General features: G+C 38.4%; 1 protein-coding gene across 25 annotated transcripts in view; it reads right to left on the bottom strand.

Annotated features, from left to right (window-relative positions):
• Window positions 1-1,164: 1,164 nt before the first annotated feature.
• The window catches only part of LOC126101588 (mucin-3A-like), a 400,051-nt gene continuing 375,100 nt past the window's right edge, over window positions 1,165-26,115 (bottom strand). For 22 of the 25 annotated variants that reach the window (XM_049912247.1, XM_049912254.1, XM_049912259.1 and 19 more), the window contains 4 exons: window positions 17,345-17,506; window positions 10,412-10,498; window positions 6,174-6,281; window positions 1,166-1,860 (listed from right to left, as the gene is read on the bottom strand). In XM_049912247.1, coding sequence (XP_049768204.1) covers window positions 1,632-1,860; window positions 6,174-6,281; window positions 10,412-10,498; window positions 17,345-17,506 — 586 coding nt within the window. In that variant the 3' untranslated portion in view covers window positions 1,166-1,631. Of the gene's footprint in view, window positions 1,861-6,173; window positions 6,282-10,411; window positions 10,499-17,344; window positions 17,507-26,115 lie in introns of all 25 variants that reach the window. The other 3 variants (XM_049912245.1, XM_049912250.1, XM_049912267.1) reach the window with 2 other exon arrangements.

Genomic DNA, 26,115 nt, shown 5'->3' with positions numbered 1-26,115 from the left:
GAATGAGGGACTTGCTAGAAACCTTAAACCCACTCAGTGATTTTATGGAGGACCAGAATTTTCTCAGGCTCTCGGCAAAATCCTTCACTGAAGTATGATGGTGGAAGTTGCTGTATGCTTCATGCATTGGTCATTTTAGAGAGGCATGCATTTCTACTAACTTTTGCTCGTTGACATTTCCACATTCTTTTTTGAAACCAGAGTGTAACACTCTTTGCTAGGTCAGCATTTTTCTTTTTGTTTAATGTGATTTACAATCAGTTTTAACTTTTCCCATAATTCCTCTATGTCCATCATATTGGAACTAAAATGAAGTCCATTGATTATCTAAGTAGGATGCTAACAACTGCTTATTCGGTGTTGTAGCCTTGTTGACAGATTTATCAACTTTTGCAATCATCATTGTTATGGTGACATAATGATCACTAATCCATGTGTCTATTATGATACTGTCATTAAAGGCAGGCCTATTTTTAGCTACAAGGTCTAAAATATTTCCATCACATTTATGTTGTTCAACTAGCTGCTCAAGACAGTTTTCAGCAAACATGTTCTGAACTACTTCACAAGACTGTGTGTCGATATCACAGGCAATGAATCCATAGATATACCAGGCTATACTCAGTAGGTTAAAGCCGACTCCAACTGGTACTGCATGACTGGGCTACTTCTGTGTTACTGAGTGTAGACTTCTTTTGAATGATTCTATTACTGTTACAGCAGTCTCTCTCCTATGGCATTTAATCTGTTTTTTTGATATACATTCCATGTCCTGTTAATGCAGTATGGTTCCATAATGATCAATAAAATAGTGGGAAATGTTTAGTGTTATATGTTTAAATGTTTGGATCCAGATAATTTTCAGATTTTATGTTTAGTAGTTATTAGGTTCTATGGTCAGTGAAAATAGAGACGATTACTTATAAAGTTGTAGATAAACAATTATTTTTATATCTGTATGCTAAATTATGGTTTAATTAATGATGACATTTAATTATCAGTTGCAGTGTGTGGACGGAATTTTTCAATTAATAATAGTAAACTGATAATAGGTCATAAATAAAATTATTTAATTTTTCCTTATTTACAGTTCTATCTATACAATGTAACAGTATATAGTAAAATGATAACTGAAAAAACGTGAAATATTAAAATATTATAAATAAAAAAATATAAACTACAAGTAGCATATAAAATTTTTCTACCAAACTGTCATAGGGTACAACCACTTTTAAACATGGAAATTAAACAGTGTTATTTAATAAACAAAATCACTGTAAGAACATCAGCCAACTAATTATTAGTATGAACAGTCTCCACGAAAATCATTAATTAACACAACTGACAGTTACCAAAAAAAGTACTTGTTTAATATGGGAAATACTTGTAATTCACACAGCCACAAAAATATAGTTCCAACAAATCTTATTTCTCATCTTTATTCTGATTAATATCAATGTATTTCATGTAGATAACAGGTTCACAAACCATGTCGTCAGTCTTCAAGGGTGTTAACTTGCTATCACAATCACTAGGCAGATGTTAAGAGGAACTGTAATGATTATTACCAGAGCTAAATGAAGCACTAAGTTCCTCTCAGAAATTTCTTTGGAGTCACACTGCACTCAATATCAGAGGCGCTCCACTTCAATACACTCCACGTTTTCATTAAAGTGAACTGCGGATTTACGTCGCTCAGACTCAGCATGAGCTTCATCTCCATCAAGGCTGTCTGAACTTTCTGATCTTCTTGGTTCTCCAGATGCTTCCTCATCATTATAGTCATCTGGTCCTCCTCGAATGGTCATGGATCTCTTCCTTGACCAATCATCTTCTGAATCTGGTGCCAGTACTCCATTGCTGAAAAGTAAATTAAATTAGTCACATGAGCCTCCTCGAGAGGTAATTGGCCATAACAGTAAGCATTATACAGTTTCTAGAATTTATTAACACAAAATTGAAAGATTCTGATTTATTTCTTCTGCAGAACAATAAGAAAGATAAGGAGGGTTTCTTAGTAGTTCGCTCATTTAGAATTTACATATTGTTCTTCAACAAATCTCAAGTGTATAATGTAACATATGTATCTGTTGATTTTAATTCCTAAATATATTTGTCTTGTACTTAGCTCTGTAACTGTTGCTCCATTATATTAAGACTAATAAAAGATTATTAGAAATTTTGTGGATTGTTATTAACAAAAAGTGAAATGAACTGCTGCAGCACAGAAAAATTAAACAGTGAATTACTGACAAAAATTTTAATGACTCGTTATCTAATAGTAACCCCTAATTATGAACTTTGGTGAAGCAGGTGATGATAGCTCCATGGTATGATGATATGGGCGCTGAATATGGAAAGCACTATCACGCAGAAGTGATGTGTACAAGATATATAGTGGTGTGTGAGAGAGGAGGAACATTATATGAAATCCGAAAACAAAGAACAAGTAAAAAGGGAAAAAAGTCTAAGCACAGCTAGAACGCCATATTCGTGTAGAATTTATGGTTGAATAAGGTAGGAATTGGTGATTGCAAATTACTCAGCAAATTTCAATCCCTTTTGCACACACTGATGCCAAAAACTGGATGTTGATGTTAAAATAGAGTGCTATGAAAAAATTTTTAATTCTAATTATGAAACTGAAAGTAATTATAAGTGAGCAAATACATTAGAAAAGTATGTAATAACAGGAAAAGAGGATTTAAGAGAAATAAACGTTGTCAAAGTCTCTTGAGAGGAATGTAGGATATTGTGGATGACAAAAAAGGTAACATCCATAATTAGTCCATTCCAAATGGTTGCCAATTGTTTATGTTTAACGTAAATGTTATTTCTCATTTGCATTTGACTGTTTACAGTAGTGTGTTCTTAAAAGCAGCAACTTTTTTTTTACTTCAGCCTCTGATACAATTGTAGAGAAGGCAGTTTGTTGTGGCATGGAAACTAATTCAAAGAGCAACTACTGCATTGTTTAAATTATATCTTATACTGAATAGCTGTTGTGGACTGTGGTCACAATATATACTCTGATAGTTAGCTGATGGCATTAAGACAAAGGTGCCACACGTGTACACAAGTGTCGGGTACGAAGACAACCTCATTACCCATACTTCTCTTACTGTGGTGCCACAGATAATGAAGTCATATATCATTGTTACTAACCTGGAGAAAGTCTTACTGATTAAAGTGTGTGAGCTGAACATGTATAAAATCATACACTTATAGGTGCTCCCATGTCATCTGAATAGATACACTAACAAAATTGTGCAGAAGAATAGAACATTATTGACTAAATCTGTCATAGCTGTATGACTTACACATGGTGAACTGTAAGTATTTACAACATATGATCAATTTTTAACAAAAAGACATGTGGTATAGAAAGAGTTTTCAGTGTTTCTCATGAGACCATGTGATGTAGTAGTATGAACACATGGATATTCTGGAATTGTTTGTAGCAGTACTTCTGCCACTTATCAGTAGAGTGAGCATACTTACTGGTATTGTGTAACATTGTAAAATAAAATTGTTACATATTATTCTATGTAATGATTACTTATCTGTTAAATGTTATGTGGCAAATATAACTTTTCACCTTCAAGTGTAACATTACAAGGAATAAAATGAGGACAAGGAACCATTCACTTACAGATCAATGACACATCACATAAACACACTTACATCCACACATCTTCCAACAGAATTTGAATACTATAATACATATTTGTGGTCTTCCAAAAGCTGATTCTCCTGATTTGCATCTCTCAGCACCATTTATAACTACTATGCTCTGTAAATAGACCAATACAAATAATGGGCAATGTACTCATATGACTACTGCCTTTACTGCCTTATTGGGACTTCATCATGATTTTTGACAATAATATGAAAAATTGATTGCAGCAAAGAGTGCGGATTTGAGAAAAATCTGTATTTTTCTTTTTTTTAATATCATGATGTAAGTTGTGTTCTGGCTAAGGAATGTTTGTGAATTGTAACATCTCTAACACTCGGATATAAATCAGAAATAAATAGTAGTTTGTTAATATTTACAATTGAGCCATTAATTCTTGGCAACTGTTTGGAGGGTAACACATATTGACATCAACTTTCTGGCTAAGAAAATCACAAGTAAAGTAACATCTCTGAAAATGTTACACATTTCACTTGAAGGAATGAGACTGAAGTATAACCTAAGTCATGTAAGAATAGGGGGAGCGAGTCTTCTGTGGTTCTGCTGAAGATGTGATCCCTGAATTCAGTTGGACATACCTCTGACAATACTGTGCATATAGTGTTTCCTACAACAAAGGAACTGTGATGATGAAAATTAGAATATGAAGGACTCCAGAATATCCATACAGGACGAGATTCTAGTTATGCTACTCTTACTGCTGCTTTCCCCAAGATAATTTATGACAGAGTTAACCCTCTTTTAACCATAATTACTGTGATCCTTCAATCAAAAACCTGTGACCAGTAGTTGAAAGAAAGCACAGGTCACACTTCTATATAAGAAGGGTAATACATAAACCTTCTGTCCAATATCTTTCATATCAATCTACTGCAGTATCTTTAACCACATTCTTGTGACAATGATGATAATCTCCCTTTAACAAACACAGATACAACCACTGTTGGTCATACACAGCTCAACTTTCACTTCCCTCACATAACTTTGATCAAAGCAGGAATCCCCAGCCTTGAGGATATTAGAAGCCAAAATGTAGTTTTAACGTTCAGCAACGGTTATGAATATTAGTAAATTACACCTTGTTTTTATGGCATTTTTATACACTGCAAAATTACAAAATTCACAATATGTCAAAAGTAAATGATTTCATATTATTTCGCTAAAAACTGCTAATTTTGGGTTATGTTTTCCGCAAAATTTTCCAGCCCCTAGCCATTTTGTGTAGTTAGCACTGTAGTCATACAGTATTTGGACATCTCTATAAGCTTATTCCATTTATAGTACTTAATCCTCTTTATTTCTTCCATACTTACCCAAGTGTCTCCAATCTTTCTTTTTGTAGTTATTGGTGTCATCATACAGATATTGGGTGTTTCCGTTAGTTTATTCCATTTACAGTAATTAATATTTCAAAAATGTCCAGAAATGTTGCTTTATAAAGTGTGTTTCACCACCAGAAACAATGAAATTAACAGGAGATATCAAAATGAGAAGTGTGGAAGTAACTACTTTCCAGAATATAACTCAATGAAAAGATTAATATATGACTCACTGCAATAATGTGCTAAAGTATTTTCGTAAACAAAATTTGTACCATATGTCTAAGATATATTTGTACAGCTTGCCAGTTATTCTGTGACATTTTGACAAGGTGCTTCACATCTCCAGAGTGAACTGTTCTGTCATGTGGGGTTGCATAAAACAATATCAGTAGGGCAGCTGAATCATTCCGTATAACTTGACTCATTCCATGCCTATGAAGACTCCCATTAATGATGGGATTCATGCAGTATGATGTATGAGTGAATGAGCAAATGAATGAATGAAAGCACCACATCACTGTAAGGTTTTTAGTCTCTGCTGGAGGAGTCTTGGGTCCAGCCCTTACCTTATACACCTTAAAACTCTAACCTGGTTCTGTATTATTTCTTTACTGTTCTCAAAAGAAAATAAATTATTCATTATTATTTGTCAGAATCTACAAGCAGCAGTCTCTGAACATGATGCATATGTAAAGAACCTCTCAAAAGAGGGTTGCTACAAAATCTTCAGCAAATGGTTTGAATAGATGCATCATTACATAGCACATGAGGATTAGAGTATACTGAAAAAATGTAGAAGTATAATCTTCAAAAGACAATAAATGATTTGCAAAACTTTCAGAGTGACCCTTATACTGATAAAACTACAGTTGTCTCAAGAAGTTGACATAGCTCTTAACATGACTATCATCTCTGTCAAAGTTGTGTATATACAGAAAATGTCAAGTATGTCAGAGTTTGGATGTAATATTAACCTAGAAGTCCCCATAATCTCAAATATCAGAAGAAGGTAGTATTAGACTGTGGTTTTCAATGAAACTTCACTTTAATGCTTGAATTAGTTTCTACTTCACTATGAAATCTCTGGAAGGAAATCTCCAGCTATCCTTGAAAAGTGACATAATTTGTTGGAAGCACAAATAATTTTACAGTACCTGTTTTCATCTGTTATGATGTTGTTCTCAACAGTCACTTCATTTACTGGTTCTATTATTTCACTAACTGTTGATATTTTAGGTTCAACAGTTGTAGTTATTTGTGGACTGAAACAAAAAAGATAAACATAGGTGTCAGCTTTGCTATGAGATATGTATATCCATACATAAGTACATTCATACATGCATACTGGTGGTTGATTTATGAATAGAAGAAAGGCTTTTTTACAAAGTTGACTGGACATTAAACTCTAATCTTCCTTCATTCCTTTTGACAAAGTATAGTCAGTTTGACTTGCTTGGTTAATTTCCATTGTATGTTTACAAAACCACTGTAAATAATGGTTGCCTTATTTACAGGGCCCTATGTGAGATGAGAAATATATGACTAGAAAGTGAAAACACCATCATTATTGGTATCGAAGTTGTTTTAAAGTAGGAAAGACATTTTCGAGAGCACAAACCAGTGAGTTAAAAGTCAAGTACAAACCTGATCACAGTAAATTTATTTTTCTCTTGTTGGTACTATATTTATGTTTTAATGTTAATGTTAATTACAATCATTTATCATCTACCAATTCTACCTGATAGAAAAATTACTTTCTTCCTTTCTTTCCAGTTCCTTTTGTCCAGCCAATACTGGGTTGGGAGTGGTATGGTTTCTTCTCCAGTGTTATGGAGAACCAACCATATCCTTATATAGCCTATTATTTTGATGGGTCACCACTATCAAAGGAATCTTAAAGCTATTGCCAGCTTGTCCTCCCCCTCCTCACCTCCCCCCCCCCCCCCCTTTGCCCCTTCCACCAATACCCCACCCTGGGAAGAGACCCATGTACCCCTTCTGCTTGCATCTAGTGTAATCACATAATCAATAGGGCTGTTTGTCTGAGAAGGACCCAAATATTTTTATTTTAAGAGTTTGCAATGCAACTCATTTAATATGTCCTGAAACATACTTTTTGTTGTCTGATTGTATGTAACGCTGAAGAAGAGCAGCATTTTTACATTTTTTTTTTTTCAACTTGTTTTGGCCGCCTGTGGACTGCGGTTCTTGAGTTTTTGCTGTACAACTGTGTTCTGCCACTGTTAGTGTTCTTAGTGAAGTTGAGCAGCTGTTAGTACCTTGAGTTTTTCTGTTAGCCCAGTATTTCTTCATTTTCATGCTGAACTCCACCGTGAATTCCTCAGAACACTTCCTGGTCTCATGGTAGTTAACTTCTACAAGGGATATTAGAAAGGTCTGGTTTTGATAGGTAAATTGTAGTAACCCCTGGTAGTTATTTTGGCTTGCCGAGTAAGAAGTTCTGTAAGGTCTTTCTCTATTTGCTTCTTTCACAATGATCCAATGGTTTTACTGTTGTTGCCTTTTTTTGCAGATCTTATAGTGTAAGCTATGGGGGTCCATTTTGTACAGGTGCCCATAGGAAGTTAATCATCTTCTGCTGATGGTGTTGATGAGGTTTTCTTGGTGTTGGTAGAGTTCATGATTAGGTATGTACCATCATCTCCCATCTGGTAGGATCTTTCGTCCCATTATCTTTTGCAGGAAAGTTTTCTTTTAATTTATTTTTATTATTAATTTTTTTTATAATACTAACAAAGAGGATTAATTTTACTTTATGGCTTGCATAGCAAAGAAAATTATAGATATTTTGTAGTCCCTTGTGGGATTTTATTTCTAGTTTCAACTAGCTACAACATTTTGAGCCTCAATATAATATTTAATATTAAAAAAAATAATAATAACAGCCATGTGTGTACAGTTTGTAGTACTGAAAAAGCTGAGGTTCGTATCTGGTTCTTTTAAACATTCCCAAAAATACAATGAGCAGATAGTCAATGGTTATGTCAAAGATAAGTGATTACTAAATCCATTAGTATTTTACAACTCAGGAAAAATGTAGTCAAAAGAGAAACTGGATACAAATTATTATTACAAACTCTCATCAGCATTTTAAATGTATGGAGGTAGGTGGGTATCTCTCTAATGTATGAAACTAGTTACACACATTATACACACATCAAAAAAGTTTTGCATCACCTCAGTTCCAAGGGTTCCGGAACCTGTGTAGAAAATTTGAATGGAGGCCATGTGGTGGTCCAGATTGCTGTACACACCAGTACCTCTAATACCCAGTAGCATGTCCTCTTGCACTGATGCATGCCTGTATTCATCGTGGCTTACTATCCACAAGTTCATCAAGGCCCTGTTGGTCCAGATTGTCCCACTCCTTAATGGCGATTTGGCATAGATCCCCGACTGGTTGGTGGGTCACGTTATCCATAATCTATCCCAAGCATGTTTGATAGGGTTCATGTCTGGAGAAAATGCTTGCCACTCTAGTCGAGTGATTTCGTTATCCTGAAGCAAGTCATTCACAAGATATGCACCATGGGGGTGTGAATTGTTGTCCACGAAGACGAAAGCCTCACCAATGTGCTGCCGATATGGTTGCATTATTGGTCAGAGGGTGGCATTCACGTATCATACAGCCATTACGGCGCCTTCCATGACCACTAGTAGCGTACGTTAGTCCCACATAATGTCACCCCAAAACAGCAGGGCTCCACCTTGCTGCACTCGCTGGACAGTGTGTATAAGATGTTCAGTGTGACCGGATTGCCTCCAAACACATCTCCTACAGTTGTCTGATTGAAGGCATATGTGACACTCATCGGTGAAGAGAATGTGATGCCAATTCTGAGCTGTCTATTTGCATGTTGTAGGGGCACATCTGTACCGTGCTACATGGTGTCGTGGTTGCAAAGATGGGCCTCGCCATCTACATCAAGAGTGAAGTTGCACATCATGCAGCCTATTGCGTACAGTTTGAGTCATAACATATCCTGTGGCTGCACAAAAAACATTACTCAACATGGTGGCATTGCTGTCTGTGTTCCTCCAAGCTATAATCTGTAGGATAATAGCAGTTATCCACCGCAGTAGTAGCCTTTGGGCAGCCTGAGTGAGGCATGTCATCGAAAGTTCCTGTCTCTCTGTATCTCCTCCATGTCCGAACAACATCACTTCACTCCAAGACACCTGGACACTTCACTTGTTGAGAACCACTCCTGGCACAAAGCAACAATGTGGACACTATCAAACCACATTATTGACCGTCTAGGCATGGTTGAACTAAAGACAACATGAGCCTTGTACCTCCTTCCTGGTGGAACGACTGGAACTGATTGGCTGTCAGACCCCCCTCTGTCTCATAGGCGCTGCTCTTGCATGGTTTACATCTTTGGGTGGGTTTAGTGACATCTCTGAACAGTCAAAGGGACCGTGTCTGTGATACAGTATCCACAGTCAACGCCTATCTTCAGGAGTTTTGGGAACGATGGTGATGCAAAATTTTTTTGATATGTGTATAAAATCCCTTACACTCTGAAATGTAAATCTGAAATTCTTAAAAATGTTTCAGAAGTATACAAGGATTAATTGACAACATAAGTTTCACTAGTAGGCTCCTTTTGAATGACCAACTGAAGGCACCAGAGCATCTCATACTCCAATGTGATGTGCTCTGTAGAGGCCCCAAAACATTGCAGAAGCTAACATTTAATACTGTTTTGTCTACAACAGATATAATTTACACTTGAATACTCTTATTGCCATAAATTTTATAAGGAACTGTGCTGCAATTGTTCTTGGGGATAGTGACATGCCTACAGGAATTTCAAACAAGTGGATAATTATTTAATATTATAGAAAGCAGAAATCACTTTATAAAAAATCAGGAAACTTCTCCCAGCTAAAAGTCATGATAGTTTTGGTACAATCTGCCATCATCATGATTCAGGAGAGCACTACTAGCATGCATGTGATTCTGTTTATGGAGAATTGCCTTAGAAATCTAACAAATTAGAAGATATATCAGGTGTTATGACATTTTGCATTTTCAGAAATGAAATCAGTCTCCTTGCCTCCCAGATCTCACCAGTAGCGGGCACTTCAGTTATATTATAATTGTAAGCATGTATAACTGAATATTTATAACTGACAACTACATGCAATGACACTTAGTCCCATGAAAAAAGAAACTCCAGGTTTCATCAACAAAACTTCCTTTTTTTTATAATTTGTAATGTATTAAAGTGTCAAACCATTCTGATATGCTTTTGCAATTTCATATTCACAACTGAGGTTTCCTTTGAAACAACGCAATTTTAGAATGTAGTGGAGAAGTACACTTGCTGTAAATAATAAACAGTAATGTAAACAATGTACTCACATTTGTGATTCTAAAGGACTGTCTTTATCTGCATCAGATTCAAACTTAGTGTAATCATCTGTCTGCTTATGAACTCCCAGTCTTGGCCTGTGAACATAAATGAGATTTAGTCTGTGTACACATGATCAACAAGTAGACTATTCTATACGACTATACTGTGTTTCATAACAGAGCTGCTCAATATACAACTACAGCAGTCAGTGGGGGAAAACTGGCAGCTTGGATTACACAGTGGCAGCAATAATAATACATTTCATCTTTTCCACCGGAGTGTATGAAGCTCGTTAAATAAGAAAGGTGTTTCTACAGATGGACTATACATAAGAAAACATCATTTTGAAGTCACAGTAATTGAACAAATGCACCTAGACTGATAGAAATTAGTATCAGATTACTGTTGATATACTTATAAAGAAAGGAGGACGGACTGTATACTTAACCAGTGAATGGTCGAGGCCATAGACATCAATGAGTGATATAATGAAGAGTTCCTTGAGTGCCTTACATCACTTCAGTAACAGGCTTGGAAATATATGAGACAGCAGGTCTGATTTTGTACGGCCTCCCAAATGCTTTAAACTTCATATATCAATTAGAGGGGGCACTAATGAGAGTTAGTAGAAATCATTAGGAGATTTCAATTTTGATTTATTCTCGGATGGTTGTGATCAAGGGCACTTACAGTTATTGATATTGAAAGATGGCTAGACCTTCCTAACTGCCTTTTTTCTGCTTTATTTATTTAGTCAGGTAGACACACACAATTAGGATACTTTCATTAGGTTAGGAAGGGTATATGGTCAGTGAGGGTTGGCAGTGGTTGTGATACTGAATTCAATGGTAGCTAGCTGCAAGAAGATATTAGAGGTGGTGAGGCTGTGCACTTGTATTCTTGGACAGCCAAGCTGTGGCAAGGGGGGTTTACTGGCCAGTGTGGAGAGAGCAGGCATTGGCAGAGTGAAGGGAGACTCCAGCTGGTGCTTTTGCACAGCAGAAGCCAAAGTAGAGGACATGGCCCAAGCCACTGGGGGTCCACTGGCCACAGGAAGTAACAAACCCAGAGCGGCCAAGGCATATTGTCGCAGAGGTCCGAGACAGAACTTATTACGACTGCTTTCACCGACGTGCAACTGACCGAGGCTCCGAAGAAAAGTGCACTCTGCCATATCTGCAAGGGTCCTTGTGCTGTTTCCTGGGAACCTTCCCACAAGATTGATATCAGTTAGGCCAAAATGGAGCAGCACCACAGGACACCTGACACTGTGTCACTGGGAGAGTTGCTGTGTTTTTTTGAGGCCACGTAGGCACGCAAGTCACACTGTTTCCCACACACGCAAATGGTCCGCCACCGTAGGTGAGTGGACAGTGCACTGGCTCGTCACGCCGGGGGGCCCGGGTTCGGTTCTCAGCTGGGTTGGAGATTTTCTCCACTCAGGGACCGGGTGCTCGTGTCGTCTCGATCGTCCTCATTTCATCCTCATCGACGTGCAAGTTGCTGAAGTGGTGTCACCTCAAAAGACTTGCACCAGGCATTCAGGTCTACCCGCCAGGAGGCCCTCGCTGCACGACATTTCATTTCACGTGCAACTGAGTAGTGTGCTGATCGAGATGCTGACTGTGACATCATAAAACGTAACAGTGAACACCTGTTTGATGCCTTGAAATGTGTTAGGACTGGAGGAACGGTTTTCTTCCCATCTTGTGGAGGGAGGCTATGTGGTACACAGGGTGATGTGCATCTGGCAGAGGAGAGTGCTGCGATTTTCAGCTTTTAGGTGCATACTCCATGTACAGTATTTTGGGGAATTGTATGAAGTGTGAGGCTATGAGGACATGGCATGCAGGACACATCATTTGAGATTTCTACATGTGCATGGTGAGTATTTCACACCACTGGCACTAAGAAACTTTATAGTGAATTTCACTCTCTGCACCGTACATTCACAGCAGCAACAGTCACAGTCCAATCTTTGCCACTATCAGTATCAAACATATAGTTAGTCAGATCACATTATCTATTTAAAAATCAGAACTAGTGTCAATTTCCCATCATCAGCTCAACTTTGTTAACTGCACATCAGTACACTTCATTTTATGAACACAAGCATAACATAATTGATGTGTTATGTTGAGCTATGTTCCATACTGTCTTTTGGAAATAAATGTGACTTCTGTTTGTTTTTCAGGTATTCATGATTTCTTGATCACCTTTATTAGTTTTATTTGACTATGTGAGGAGTAATAGGAGAAGTCTTGGAATAAAATACATTATCCCATCTTCAGTTTCATTATACAGGAAAAATATCTTCTCATTTGCCTCAAATTTCCATTCACAGTAGTGTAAATTAAGGGTGCTACTTTGCCTTAAGACATATTCAGATGCAGAAGTTCACCAGCAGTGCCCACATCCTTGCCCACCAAACAGGACGTTATTCTAATGTCCAACTTTGATTTGATCACCACAGAAACATTCGTAGTAAGAGCAGAAGGACATAGTGCAACAGAGATTGATAATTTGTTTCTAAATCCAACTTTATTTCGTAAATCAGACTTGAGTCCCATAATGATCACAACAGCCAAATGGTCGAAATAAAGCATCCCCACTAATCATATTTAACTAAGCAGGGAAAGATGTAGTTTCAAAAAATCATAAATGTTGACTTAGCTACACTTTTCAGGGAGAATTAACAGACTGAACAATGGGGAGTTGTTTACCTAGGCAAACAGTGAATGAGAAAGTTAATTACACCTAAATAGTATTCTCACAACACTATGAATCCAGTTTCCATTTAAATCAGATCAGGAACAGCTATAGTGGAAGATGTGAGGAATGATGGATAACTTATGGGATCAAAGTATCTTGTATCAGGAGGAGAGAGCTTTATTTAATGCAAAATTAAAGGGGCACCAGTATGGCAAAATTATTTGCCATGTCAACAAAATGGCAGAAACCCACACTATGACTAAGAAATTTAAAATTCTGAGACTAAAGCAAAGGCAATCAATGCATTATTAAGCATGAAATGAGTAAAGTTGGTAGAGGTAATGATATTCAACTTCTTGACGACAGTTTGGCTATCAAATTCAGTGAATTCTTCCCACCAGTAGCTGAAAGCAAGGACAAAAAGTGGATCATCAAAAGCAGATCCATTAGACTTACTTATACAGACATTATGTACTCAAAAACAGAAGGCGCCATTTTATCCAAATTGTCTATTAGAGAGCGTACAATCATTATGCCATAGAAAAGCAGTGCCTTGTCCTCCTATTATGGTATTTCACCTGAATAGTATGTTATTGTTCTGTTTATTAATGGTTGCTTCAGCACTACAGAACAAAAAAAATAGACTCCTCAAAGGTTGTTACTAGCCAGATTCATGGCTGCAAATTATAAAAATGAACCAGGAGTCTTTTATTACAAGAAAAACTATACTGGCAATCACCTCTTTCAGTGGGAGAAGCAGTTTATTCTGGAGACATCACTGTACATCACACAAGATCAGCAGAATTTTTGTGCTTGTCTTTTGTAGTAGGCCTACCCTCGAACAAGCCAAAGAAAACAGAAATTTGTGTTAGGCCTGAATTTTTAACAGCATTTCAAGTGCCTAACAACATATTTAGAGATTGGATTTAAGTAACATTGGGCAACTCAACATGCACATAACGTTTTTGTCTTTGAAAAATAATGAAAAATCTATTTGATCTAACTGCTGTACATGAATATGTCCATCATTCACAGTAGTTAGCAAAAGAATAAATTTATTTATTTATTTGTTTGGCAGCTTATGATGTACATCTATGGAGTAAGTCCAAGAACATATCTGCTTTGTCAGTTTTCCAATAAAATACATTACTTTTACTGATTCTAACTATAGTTTTGCTAAGATAACTAATAAATTTTAGCCACAACATTTCTGAAATTAACATCATAATTACAAAATTTTAGATACTGGACACTGAACGGATTTTATGAGGCATGCATAATCTATGCACCTAAATTATAGGACATTTAATTGCAATAATTCTATACTATGGGTCCATCATTTTATATATATGGTATAATACAGTCATATAGCACATACATATTCTAGATCCCATTTTGTTAACATTTATAAAGAAATTTAACTGCAATAATACTGTAGAAAACAAAATATTTAGATAAAACAATGCTGTTAAGAAGTTAACGCATTTTACTTTTTCTTTTGCTCTATACCTGTGTACATTTTTTTAGTGTACTATGCCTGTTTGCTTCAGTTATTTTCATTTGAAAGAAATTCTCTGATTGAATATAAAGGGGTTTCTAATAGCAGTTGTTTGATTGACTGTTTAAACTTATCCTTCGATTTGGCATTAGTGATGTGTGGTGGTAAAGAGCTGTACAACTTTACTGCCATGTAACCACTGCTTCTCTCATATTGAGTTGTGTTATGCTGCAGAATTCTTAATTTCTTGGTATTTCTAGTGTGGTGGTGGTGGTGTACATCTTCATTTTTGTTGAATTTATCTTTATGATGCCAAGCAAGGAGCAGAATTTTATGTATGTACAAGCTGTAGAAGGTTAAAATCTTATATTTTTTTGAAAAGAGGCTTGCAACTCTCTCTTGTTCTTTTGTTTCCTATTATTCTAATTGCTCTGTTTTGTAATTTGAATATTTTAATTGCCTCAGTCGAGTGGCCAGAGATTTCTATACCATAGCCCATTATAGCATTGAAGTATGAAAAATAGAACATGCACACATCATCTTCAGTTATTAGTGGCTTAATTTATCTCAGAGCAAAAATGGCTCTGCTAAGTTTATTGCTTATATTGTAAATATGATATTTCCATCCGAAACAACTGTCCACAGTGATGCCTGAAAATTTAGCACTTTCAACTACTCTTGCATCTACCTCTTGCAAATTTGTCAGTTCACTTGTTTTTCTTTTGTTGTTCCGAGATAGGATTGCATTAGTTTTCTCATAATTGAGAATTAACATATTCACTTCAAGCCAGTGGGTGATTATTTTAACTGTTTGATTACTTTTACTAATGGCTTCCTGTAAGCTCGGTCGCACAGTTATGCTTGTTGTGTCGTCTGCGAAGAGTATCAATTCACTGTCTATGTTACAATGTAAATCATTTATGTATATAAGGAAAAGGAGGGGCCCTAGAATACTGCCCTGTGTCACCCCATGTTGTATATCTTGTAGTTTTGATAGCTGTTTCCCTGGATTGTGTGACACTTCCACTGCTTGTTTTCTGTTCTGCAGAAATGACTTCATGATATCAAGAGCAGTTCCTCTAATTCCATAGTGGTGTAGCTTCATTATTAATATGTGGTGATTGACAATATCGAAAGCTTTAGATAAGTCACAAAAAACACCACCTGGGATTTCGCCTTGATCTAGGCCTGCAGAGATTATATTAATATGTTCAAATGCAGCTGACACTGTAGATTTTTCCTTCTGGAACCCAAACTGTCTACCATTTGTGATACAGTTTTTATAAAAAAAATTATGATACAGTTTTTATAAAAAAATAATTTGTTTGAATTCTTAACACCATCACTTTTGTACTTTACATATTATGATAATCCAGAATGTTTGTCCTAGCAGTCAACACATGTATTTCTGTTGGTGCTTTGGCAGATGTTTAGTTTTTGCATTGTGTAAACGGAGTTAGTTGAAGCAAATAATATTCATTACATGTTTCGTGCAGCACTCAGTTTCACAGAAAATGTCAGCTTGTGTCTTTGTAAGGATAAAATTTATAAAGTGTGACTTCAAGTGCATATTCAATAGAGCTGTCTCTAATTAGTATAGAGCTACAGTTGGCTAAATAATACATACTAACAGGAAAAACAAAACGTTATGAGAGAGCAGAACTCCACTCGTTATACTGTTGTATGATAATGGCAGGCAGTGGACCAGCATGGGCTGACACATAAGAAGAGGAAAGCTCAAGTTGAACAAGAAAGACATGATAAATAATGTTAACTAATATTTTGTTGTCTGTTGTTATTGACTGTTTTAGAGATTGAATGAGAGTCTGCATTTTTGACACAGTACTGATACATACCAGTGCAGTTTAATTTTCAGTAAATTTTTGTAGAACAGACTAATATTGGATCCTGCTATGAAATGAGCACATAACACTCCACTTTAAAATGCATTTTTTTTTGTAGTGGGTGGGTTTTTTACCTAACTCATTCCACACACTACACAAATTAAATTGCAGAGCAAGTGCTCCTGAGAACTCCTAGTAGAGAAACATCTGATAAATAAAATAATCTAGAAGTAGTTTTATGTGAATGTTGTATCACTATTAATCTTTGGTTGTTGGTATACTTCATAGAAGCTTTCTGCAGTGGGAGCTTCTACTAACTGATGTATGACTAATTCTGTATTCCTGAAACATCTCTTTCATGACAACATGAAAGAACACAATGTTTGAATGATCAAATGATTAAATGAGTGAAGACCTGTGCTCCAAGTGTTCAGCAGTAGAATCCCCTCCAGAGCCATAGTTCAGAAGTGGCTTTGAGAGCATCTGGATTGATATCCTGAAGAATATCACTACTCATAAACCTATAACGCAGCAGTCACCGCTGCACTCACTCACTGGATAACTTATGGAATGTCTGACGAAAATCGTGACTTTCTGTTGATACATCACATCAGGCTTTCACTCAATTTTACATGTGGTAAAAATGAGAGAGGCAGTATGGTCTACCATCACTGAACACCAGTGCACTCAATAGCCAGTTGGCTCTCACTCCATCTCTTTTTCTGGTATCTGCAGGCATTTGATTGGCTTCGACATAACAGGCTGAGCTAATTTTTGCTGTTTCTATTATTCATGTATTTTACCCCAGTAAAAGCTTTTCAGTTTCCTTGTACAATCCTGTACATGACCTCTACCACAGAAAATGATAAGCTTGCATTGTCTCTCACCTGAAGTAGAAGTAGTAGCCTGCCACAGCACCACCTAGAGCCACTGCGATGAGGACAGCCAAAGTAATGATGGCTGCCATATAGCCGGTGACGTCAGTGGGCTCCTGGTTCTCTGCCTCTGGTGGCAGGTTTTCCACTTTGATCTCCGAAGACGAAAGTAGCCTGAGTGCAAAAATATGAGTTAGCCAGGTAAACTGTTAAAAGCAGTGGGCAGGTTACTTAGCTCAGAATTCCAGTTCAATTTGATTTTTTATTTAATTCTGCAGATTAAATGTTTTTTGGGTGTACTAAGGGTACAAGGAAAAGTTAAGTCAAAGAATACGTATTACATGTTCATTTGTTACACGAGAACTGGTGTACGATTATGTGAAGACTTAAAAATGGTGAATAAGTAAAATTACACATTTTACCTTTGTGACATAAGTAAATAAGTAGATTTACATTTTAATCTTCATAAATTAAATTAGAATACAACATTTTAATCTTCATAAGCTATATAAAAGTACTACATTTTTATTTTAAGAGTGTAATTTTTTCCTTAAGTCATTTCCCCTATTCTTAAACTAAAGAATGCCTTATAACTTTAACAATTCACTCATTTTATTAAAAGTTTGCTATAATGAAGAATTTTTTTAGTTTCCTTTTGAATACGAGCACTTCTGCAGTTTCATTTCCTTTTTTATGTTGATGGGAAGCTTATTGTATACTTTTACTTCTGATTTGTGCACTTCCTTCTTTGCATACTTTCGTGGGAATTGCAGAGCTTTGGTGAAGTTGTCTCATCTCTTTTGTGTTGTGATTGTGAATGTCACAATTTGTCTAGAAGTATTCCCTGTTGTTGACTACAGATAACATCATGGAGTATATGTATTGACATGTAAATGTAAATACCTGGAGAGATCTGAACAGATCCCTACTTCTTTTAGTAACCCCATATGCTAATCTCACTGCTCAGTTTTGAAGTTCAAAAACATTTTTAACACTTGCAACATTTCCACGGAAGAATTTACCTTAGGAGGTCATAGAATGGAAATATGCAAAATATGACAATAGCATTATTTCTCCATCAACAAAGTGAAAAATGATTCTCAATGAAAAGTATGCTGAGCTAAGTTTCTTGAACAGCTGATCAATTTCCTCATTCTGTCTCAATTGATCATCCATCTAGTGACTAGGAATTTTTTGTGAGGGGTTTCATTAATGTTCTGATTGTTAATGCAATCCAACATAAAAAATTCCTCAGTATCCAGATGGACAGTCAGTTCATAATAAGGGCTAGCAGTGGGGATAGTAACAATTTGCTAACTTAGAGTGCATTGCGAGTAAATTCCCTGATCAAAGGGGATGATTTCAAATTGTCATCTGTACTGCTGGAGAGTCATGCAATTAAAATGTGTCAGAAACTGGGATCCGAGAGAGATTATTCTCAACATTTTTCTGAAGATTACTTCGAGCAGTTAGAGTACCGACTCATGAGGGCAACTTCTTAGCTCTCATAGTAATTAATAGATATGAATGTGCCAAAATAGTTAATATGATTCCTTGTTCCTTGTCATTACATGAACACTGAAATGGAAGATAATGTGATCAGTAACTGTCAAATAGAAAATCAATTAAAATTGTTCAGCTATGTAGCGTAAAAGTCTTATGAACAGAACATCGCTGTTTAAAATATTGTAACTTTGTGGCATAAAGGAATCTTCAGTTTGGTAATGGAGGGAAATGTGGGAAGTAAAAATTGTAGGAGGAGACCATGGCATGAATACAGTAAGCAGGTGCAAATGGATGCCAGTTGTAATAGTTATTCAAAGATGAAGAGGCTTGCTCAGGATAGAGTTTATATTGAGACAATTCTCCTGGGTGTTCCTTTGTAATGGAACATCTGAAAATGGAATGAAGCATTTCAGTTTTTGCTTTTCTACCCTCAATTTCACTTCCTATTTCATTCACTAGGGACTGGACACTAACGTTGGTGCTACTAACAACCTTTATATATGACCAGAATTTCTTCTGCTTCTGTGAAAGATCACTTAACCATTTCTGTGACGGAAGTCATTGAAGGTATCATACATTGCTCTCTTGACAGCCAAATGCATTTCATTCAGCATCTGTTTATCTGTAGCCCTACGCTTTGTTTCACACCTATTATGCTGTAATCTCTGTTTATTTAGAAGTTTCTTTGCAAAGACTGTTTACAACAGAGGTTCCCTCCCATTATGAACTGTTCTACTGGGTACATATCTGTCCAGTGTAAGGTCAACTGTTCTTTTAAACTTGAGCCAGAGTTCCTCTGCATGCTCCTGCCCTGTACTGAAAGTTTCAAGTTCCTCATTGAGATATGACACTACCGATTCTTTATCTAGTTTACTGAACATATATATGTGTCTGCTTGTTTTAGTTGTCCTTTGCACTTTAGTAATCATTGTTGCCAAACTGCATCATAGTCACTGATACCAGTTTCGACATGGCCACCCACAGAGATCTCAGGTCAATTTGTTGCCATTAGATCCAGCATATTTCTATCACGAATGGGGTTCCTAACTATCTGCCCTAGGCAGTTTTCAGAGAAAGCATTTAGTAAAGTTTCACAGGATGTCTTATCATATCCATCACTAAGAAAACTGTAATTTTCCCAATTAATTGTTGGATGATTAAAGTCTCTGCTGATGATTACAGTATGATTGAGGAACTTACATACAAGTGAACTGAGGTTTTCTCTAAAATTTTCGGTTACATCAGGAGATGACTCTGATGGGTGATAGAAAGATCCAATTATCATTTGATACTGTGTCTTGCCCAAACAATCTCACTTGCAGCTTCAATGTCTACCTTGATGGATTTGAGTTTCTTGCCTTCTGCAACAAATAACCACCTCCATTTCCCATTCGCCTATGTTTTCGAATATAGACTTAAATTTTCCCCAAAAATCTCACTGCTATCAATTTGAGGTTTCAACCAGCTTTCTGCACCTAGAATTACGTGAACTCCACTGATTTCCATGAGCGCTTCAAACTCTGGCACTTTGTTGTGAGTACTTCGGCAGTTTACCATTAGGATTTTAATACTCTCACCTGTAGGAGGCATTTCTTTCGATCTTACACTGATACTTCTGGGTTTCTTACAGCTATCGTTATCTGCGTTGGATGGAGAGTAGCCTAATCCAAAAAAAAAAAAAAAAAAAAAAAACCCTTGTGTGCACACCACACACAATCAGCTATTCGAGTAGTCACCCCATTTAGGGGGACCCTACAGTTTTCAACCCTGTGGCGCAAATCCAGGAAATTGCAGCCTAGCTTATCACAGAACTTTCAGAGTCTCTGTTTCGATCCCTCCACTCGACATAGAATCAAAGGACCACGATCAGGCCTGGGGCCAATACTGCAGACTGTGAGGCTCACTGAAACTCCACACGCAAGGCTGGTCTTCTCAAACTTCTCTGCCAGTCACTGGAATGACCAAAGAATGACCTCACGGCCCAGATGACATGCATCGTTTGTTCCAACATGTGCCATAATATGCAGTTGGTTGCACCCTGTTCGCTCAATGGCTGCTCGAATAGCCTCTTCAACATGATGAATGAGGCCTCCAGGCCATTTCCCTAAGGGGTACCATCATTCGACATATAACTGAACTACTGACGATTAATAGACCCCTACGCTTTTGTGTTTGCGTCCTCCTGACACCAGACAATCCAGGTTTTCCCAAAACAGGCGAATGGAGTCTTACTGCCCTAAACTTGTTGGTTAGGGGGATTGGTAAAACACCCTGACCTCTCCCTGGTCCCTGTCCACCCTTGCAGCGCGCCTAGATCTACAACTGACACGCCACTCACAGCCAAGTGGACGAGTAATGACAAATCGTGCACTTTCTGTAGAGGAGACAGGAACCACGGGGGGGAATGGTGTTGCAGCGGAACGCGGAACGCCAGTCGGGAACGAGAGAGCATAGAGGGCTGTGAAGAAGACATCAGCCAATCGCACGCTGACCGACCCCTCTGCAGGATGACAAAGCGACGGCAGCGACCTCTACACGGAGAGGACATAAGCGCCGCGCAGTCTGTGTTATCTGGGACTCTAGGTGTTCCTTAAGATTCTCTTAAGGAACATCTCGTTCTCATTTGCGCGATCCAAAAGCTGTTCACAGATTGTGAGACGAAGGTCGTTCTGATCTCGACTCGTGTGCCGTGGGACGAACTTGGCAGCAGCTCGGTGCATTCCAAAGTACTGTGTCAGGATTTAATGACAGGATCCAACTGAAATGTTCCATTCTTCTGCAATCTCTCGGACACTATGTCTTCGATTGGCACGCACGATGTAGTTGACGTTCCTGACATGAACATCGTCGGTAGACGTCGAAGGGCGTCCTGAACGAGGGCCATCTTCAACTTCCGTCTGGCCGTTTTTAAGCCGTGTCAACCATTTTTGACACAGAGTACGGTTTAAGCACTCATCACCATACGCTTCCTGCATCATTTGGCGTGTCTCTGTAAAGGTTTTCTCGAATTTCACGCAAAATTTAACGCAGACGCCTTGCTGCTCTCTAACTCTGCCATTTCGAAATTCGCAAACTGTGCGACACAACGTTCTACTCAATACTGAACAATCACTAACAGGCATGGATGAATGAAACTTCCAGCAGTTACGCTTTAAATATAGGCGTGTGCAGGGATGCCAGCCACATTTCGTTCCGACACACCATTGGCGTGAAATTACGAGTGTTCCGGAATTTTTTGAACAGACCTGGAAGATCTGTGACTTTGAAACCTCTCAACAGTATAATTCGGGCAAGTAAATAAAGTACCACAAGGCCTGCAGGTAACTCACGATGGTGACAACAGAGGAAGTTATCGAATGTTTGAGTATATATAAATCTGATGAGGTAATAAATTCATGAAACATTTAACCAGTTCGACACACTATCTCTTATAAGTCCATGTACACTGCCTGACAAAAAATTGAAGCACACAGGTAGTTCAAGAGGCAAGTGTGATCTGTGGGTGGGCATAGTCCTGTTGAGAAAGGCCATCACGATACTGCTGCATAAGAGGTAACACATGGGGAGACAGTGAGTCGGTGTGTAATGCCGGAAATGCATATCCTCCTATTTCCATCTATTGTACTATAAATTTGTTTTCCTAATTTTTGTTACCTGAATATATGACATTTCTGTGTCTTTATATATTGTAATTGTTTTACTGTTTGTGTGTATATATATATATATATATATATATATATATATATATATATATATATGCATTTATGTCGATGTGTAATTGGTTTGTTTCGTAAATATTATTTGTATTTTTACGCTGGGTCTTGCCTAGGGAAAACTGCTATCGAACGATTACATCGATAGGTCGTGTGAAGAATCAAAGTGTGTAGGATCTTTGGTAGTGTTAACTATGCCGCGTGGAGCGCAGACTGAGCAGAGAGAGTTTGGCTGGGGTGGTGCAGTGGAGCAGGTGTGTTGTGTGAAGCTCCCGGGAGTTGCCGCGCTTTCGGGGTTTGGCAGCATGTAATTGCGCTCGACTTGCGATGATACGTAGTTTCTGACACGGTGTCGCGGACGGGAAGCATTAGCTGGCGCACATCAAGAGCCCGTTTCGCCTGGTGACCGTGTCGAGAAGAAGGCGCGCCAACATCCAGCTTCTGCAACAGTGACGGCCGACAATGAGTGACTGTCGCCACCTCCTCAATCGACGGCTTCAAACCTTCAATCAACCAACAAGGAAGACTGGACGCCCGTAAAGTTTTAGAACTGTATGGCAGACCTCAGCTTTTCAAACTTTTAAAATTGTTGCATCACAAAATTACAGCAACTTACCATGAACCTTTGTTGCTCATTGTCCCAATTGCACTGCCAAGCAGGGTCCCTTTCTTTTCCGGACTGAACTCGAGTGTCGTTGAAATTCAAACGCCAGCATCATTCGATTTCACTGCTTTTATTTCAGAGTTCAATTAAGGTATTCATAGCTGGCTACAATATTTAGATTACACAAGCACAAATTAAGAGTGTGAGTTTTGTTACCGTATTTTAGCTTACCTGTGACTGCAGCTCAGCTTGGTACGTACTAAATTTTACTATTATTAATTGTTCAGAATCATTTAACTCAAGTTCAAAGTTAAATCTCGTATTTCTAAATTGTGTAGATTCAAGTAGCTTTTGAAATGATTGTTGAGGTAGTCCAAGACTAACCGTATTTTACTGAATTTCGATGTGCTTCAGAAAGAAAGCTCACTATGAACGTCAGTCACTAAATTAACTTTCGATTTTCCGGTTTTATTAATTCTTTTGCTAAATTACGTCAGAGTGTAGCGAAATTTATTACTTCTGACAAACTTTCAGTTTTCACACTACACGTGTCAACCTTCAGTTGCCACGCTTCTAGTGCTAATTATATGTGTAATAACCTTTCTTTTTCAGTTACTATAGTAATTGTCCTTAGGACTGGCGACCGTAATTTCCCCCAAATCTCAAATATCTAATTACCGCTAGTTAATTGCTAACGTAACGGCTGCACATTTACTTTCTTTATTAATTTTACCCTTTTCTCAAAATTAATTTCCACCAGTTTCATTTGCATTTTTCCTTTCATTTAGATGTAACCCTTTCCTCCCTCTTTACCGACAGATTAACTTCGGTGACGATTGCTTTTCCCAAATTTCCATTAGGTACACACGGTTTCATTTTTCACTGTCATTGAGGTCGATAAGTGAGGGGGAGGTTACAGGTGACATATCGTTCTGTTGTCAGAATCGCCTCAACCACTACCAGCTGCAGTCATACCTGATGCATCCCTGCACCATAATGCTAGTAATGAAAGTGCTATGCCTCTCCAAAAACTTGGAAGAATGGAGACTGTCCTCAGGTCGCTGCCGTATTCGCCGACGATGGTTACCCGAAGTACTGCAAAACTGTCCCTCGTCACTGAACACAATGCAACGCCATTCTTCAGAAGTCCTTGCTTCCCATCACAGAATCACACCAAATGCAGCCGTTTGTGTTGTGGTGTTGACGGCAACCTATTCATGGGACGGTAATTCCCTAGTATCCAAAGTGTGTTCTGAAATGACACAACACGTTGAACGAACAGGTGGATATGTGTAGGAGCTACAGAGTGCTTAGTGTACAATGTGGCAGTCCTGCCTTGAGGTGGTCCGACGCAGTCCACTGGAACCTTGACGGAGAGTATGCCTGCACTCGTGTTCCCATGCGGTCCAACTTCAGGCTGCTGTCACAATTGTGGATGTTGTACGATTCAACCAGCTGGCCAGATGGAGACCGATAGTGAAGCTCTTTTGAAATTCTATCAGGTGCTGACAAAACTGTCTCAGACAAGCATGCAGTATCTCCATGTCTTTCACAGTGATCACTCGACATCTGATGGTCACGACGCCCCTTATGTACCCTACCAGGCCAGGTGACGACCCTGAAGATAAGCAACATTACTGCATTCTTATGGCCGTCACACCTTGTACAGAGAATTGCAACTCCAATAATTTATGGTGTGCGGTCAATGAGCAATGCAACACATTTTTCTTCTCCACCAATTTCAATTGAAAAAAATGCAGCATTTGTTGTGGGAAATCGTGGAACATTCTCGCTTCAGTGATGAAGCACTGTTTTGCACTGATCCGTGTGATCACCGTTGGCGAATCTGGCGGCGACCTAGGAAAAGTTCCTGTCCTTCCAAGGCTTTGGAGAGGCACAGCAGCGTCATTCCTGGCACTATAGTGTGGGGAACCATCGGGAGTGGTAGTGATTGAGGCAATTCTGACAACAGAACGGTGTGTCACCGACACGCTGTCTTCCTGTGTGTTACCTCCGATGCAGCTGCGATATACGGGCGGTGCGATACATAGCCTTCAAAATGACGTCTGAAATGGAATTTTGTTCAAAGCAAACAATTGTCATTCAGTTTATTTTGGTGAAAAAGCAAAACATCACAGGTATTCGCAGGCGTTTGCAGGAGGTCTACGGAGACCTGTCAGGGAACAAAAGCACGGTGGGTCGTTGGGCGAGGCGTGTGTCATCGTAGGAACGAGGCCGTGCAGGCCTGTCCTGTGTCCTGCGTGCCGGCCGGCCGCACTCCAGCACAGTAGGAGCGTGCGGACACTCTCATTTGAGACGATCGATGGATCACAATCAAACGCGAACTTCTCCTTCTCAGTGACAACTCAAGACTTCACGCAAGTCTACTCACCCGAGAGGAGCTCACAGAACTTCACTGGAATGCTCTAACTCGTCCAGTCCAACCTACAGCCCGGATCTCGCACCTTCTGACTTCCGTCTATTTGGCGCAATGAATGATGCACTCCACCAGAAGCAGTACATGGATGGTGGGGAGGTTACTGAGGCAGCAAGGTGGCATAAGGCCGTTGCACTGAAGAGAGATTATGTTGAAAAATAAGGATTTGTATCTAAAAGAGTGGGGAAGGATGTGGTGTATTGTTGTTGTTGTTGTTGTGGTCTTCAGTCCTGAGACTGGTTTGATGCAGCTCTCCATGCTACTCTATCCTGTGCAAGCTTCTTCATCTCCCAGTACCTACTGCAACCTACATCTTTATGAATCTGCTTAGTGTATTCATCTCTTGGTCTCCCCCTACGATTTTTACCCTCCACGCTGCCCTCCAATACTAAATTGGTGATCCCTTGATGCCTCAGAACATGTCCTACCAACCGATCCCTTCTTCTGGTCAAGTTGTGCCACAAACTTCTCTTCTCCCCAATCCTATTCAGTACTTCCTCATTAGTTATGTGATCTACCCATC

This window comes from Schistocerca cancellata, chromosome 9 (genome assembly GCF_023864275.1).
Source record: "Schistocerca cancellata isolate TAMUIC-IGC-003103 chromosome 9, iqSchCanc2.1, whole genome shotgun sequence".
In the NCBI taxonomy this organism is placed as follows: Eukaryota; Metazoa; Arthropoda; class Insecta; order Orthoptera; family Acrididae; genus Schistocerca; species Schistocerca cancellata.
This window is presented reverse-complemented; position numbering and strand designations above follow the sequence as displayed.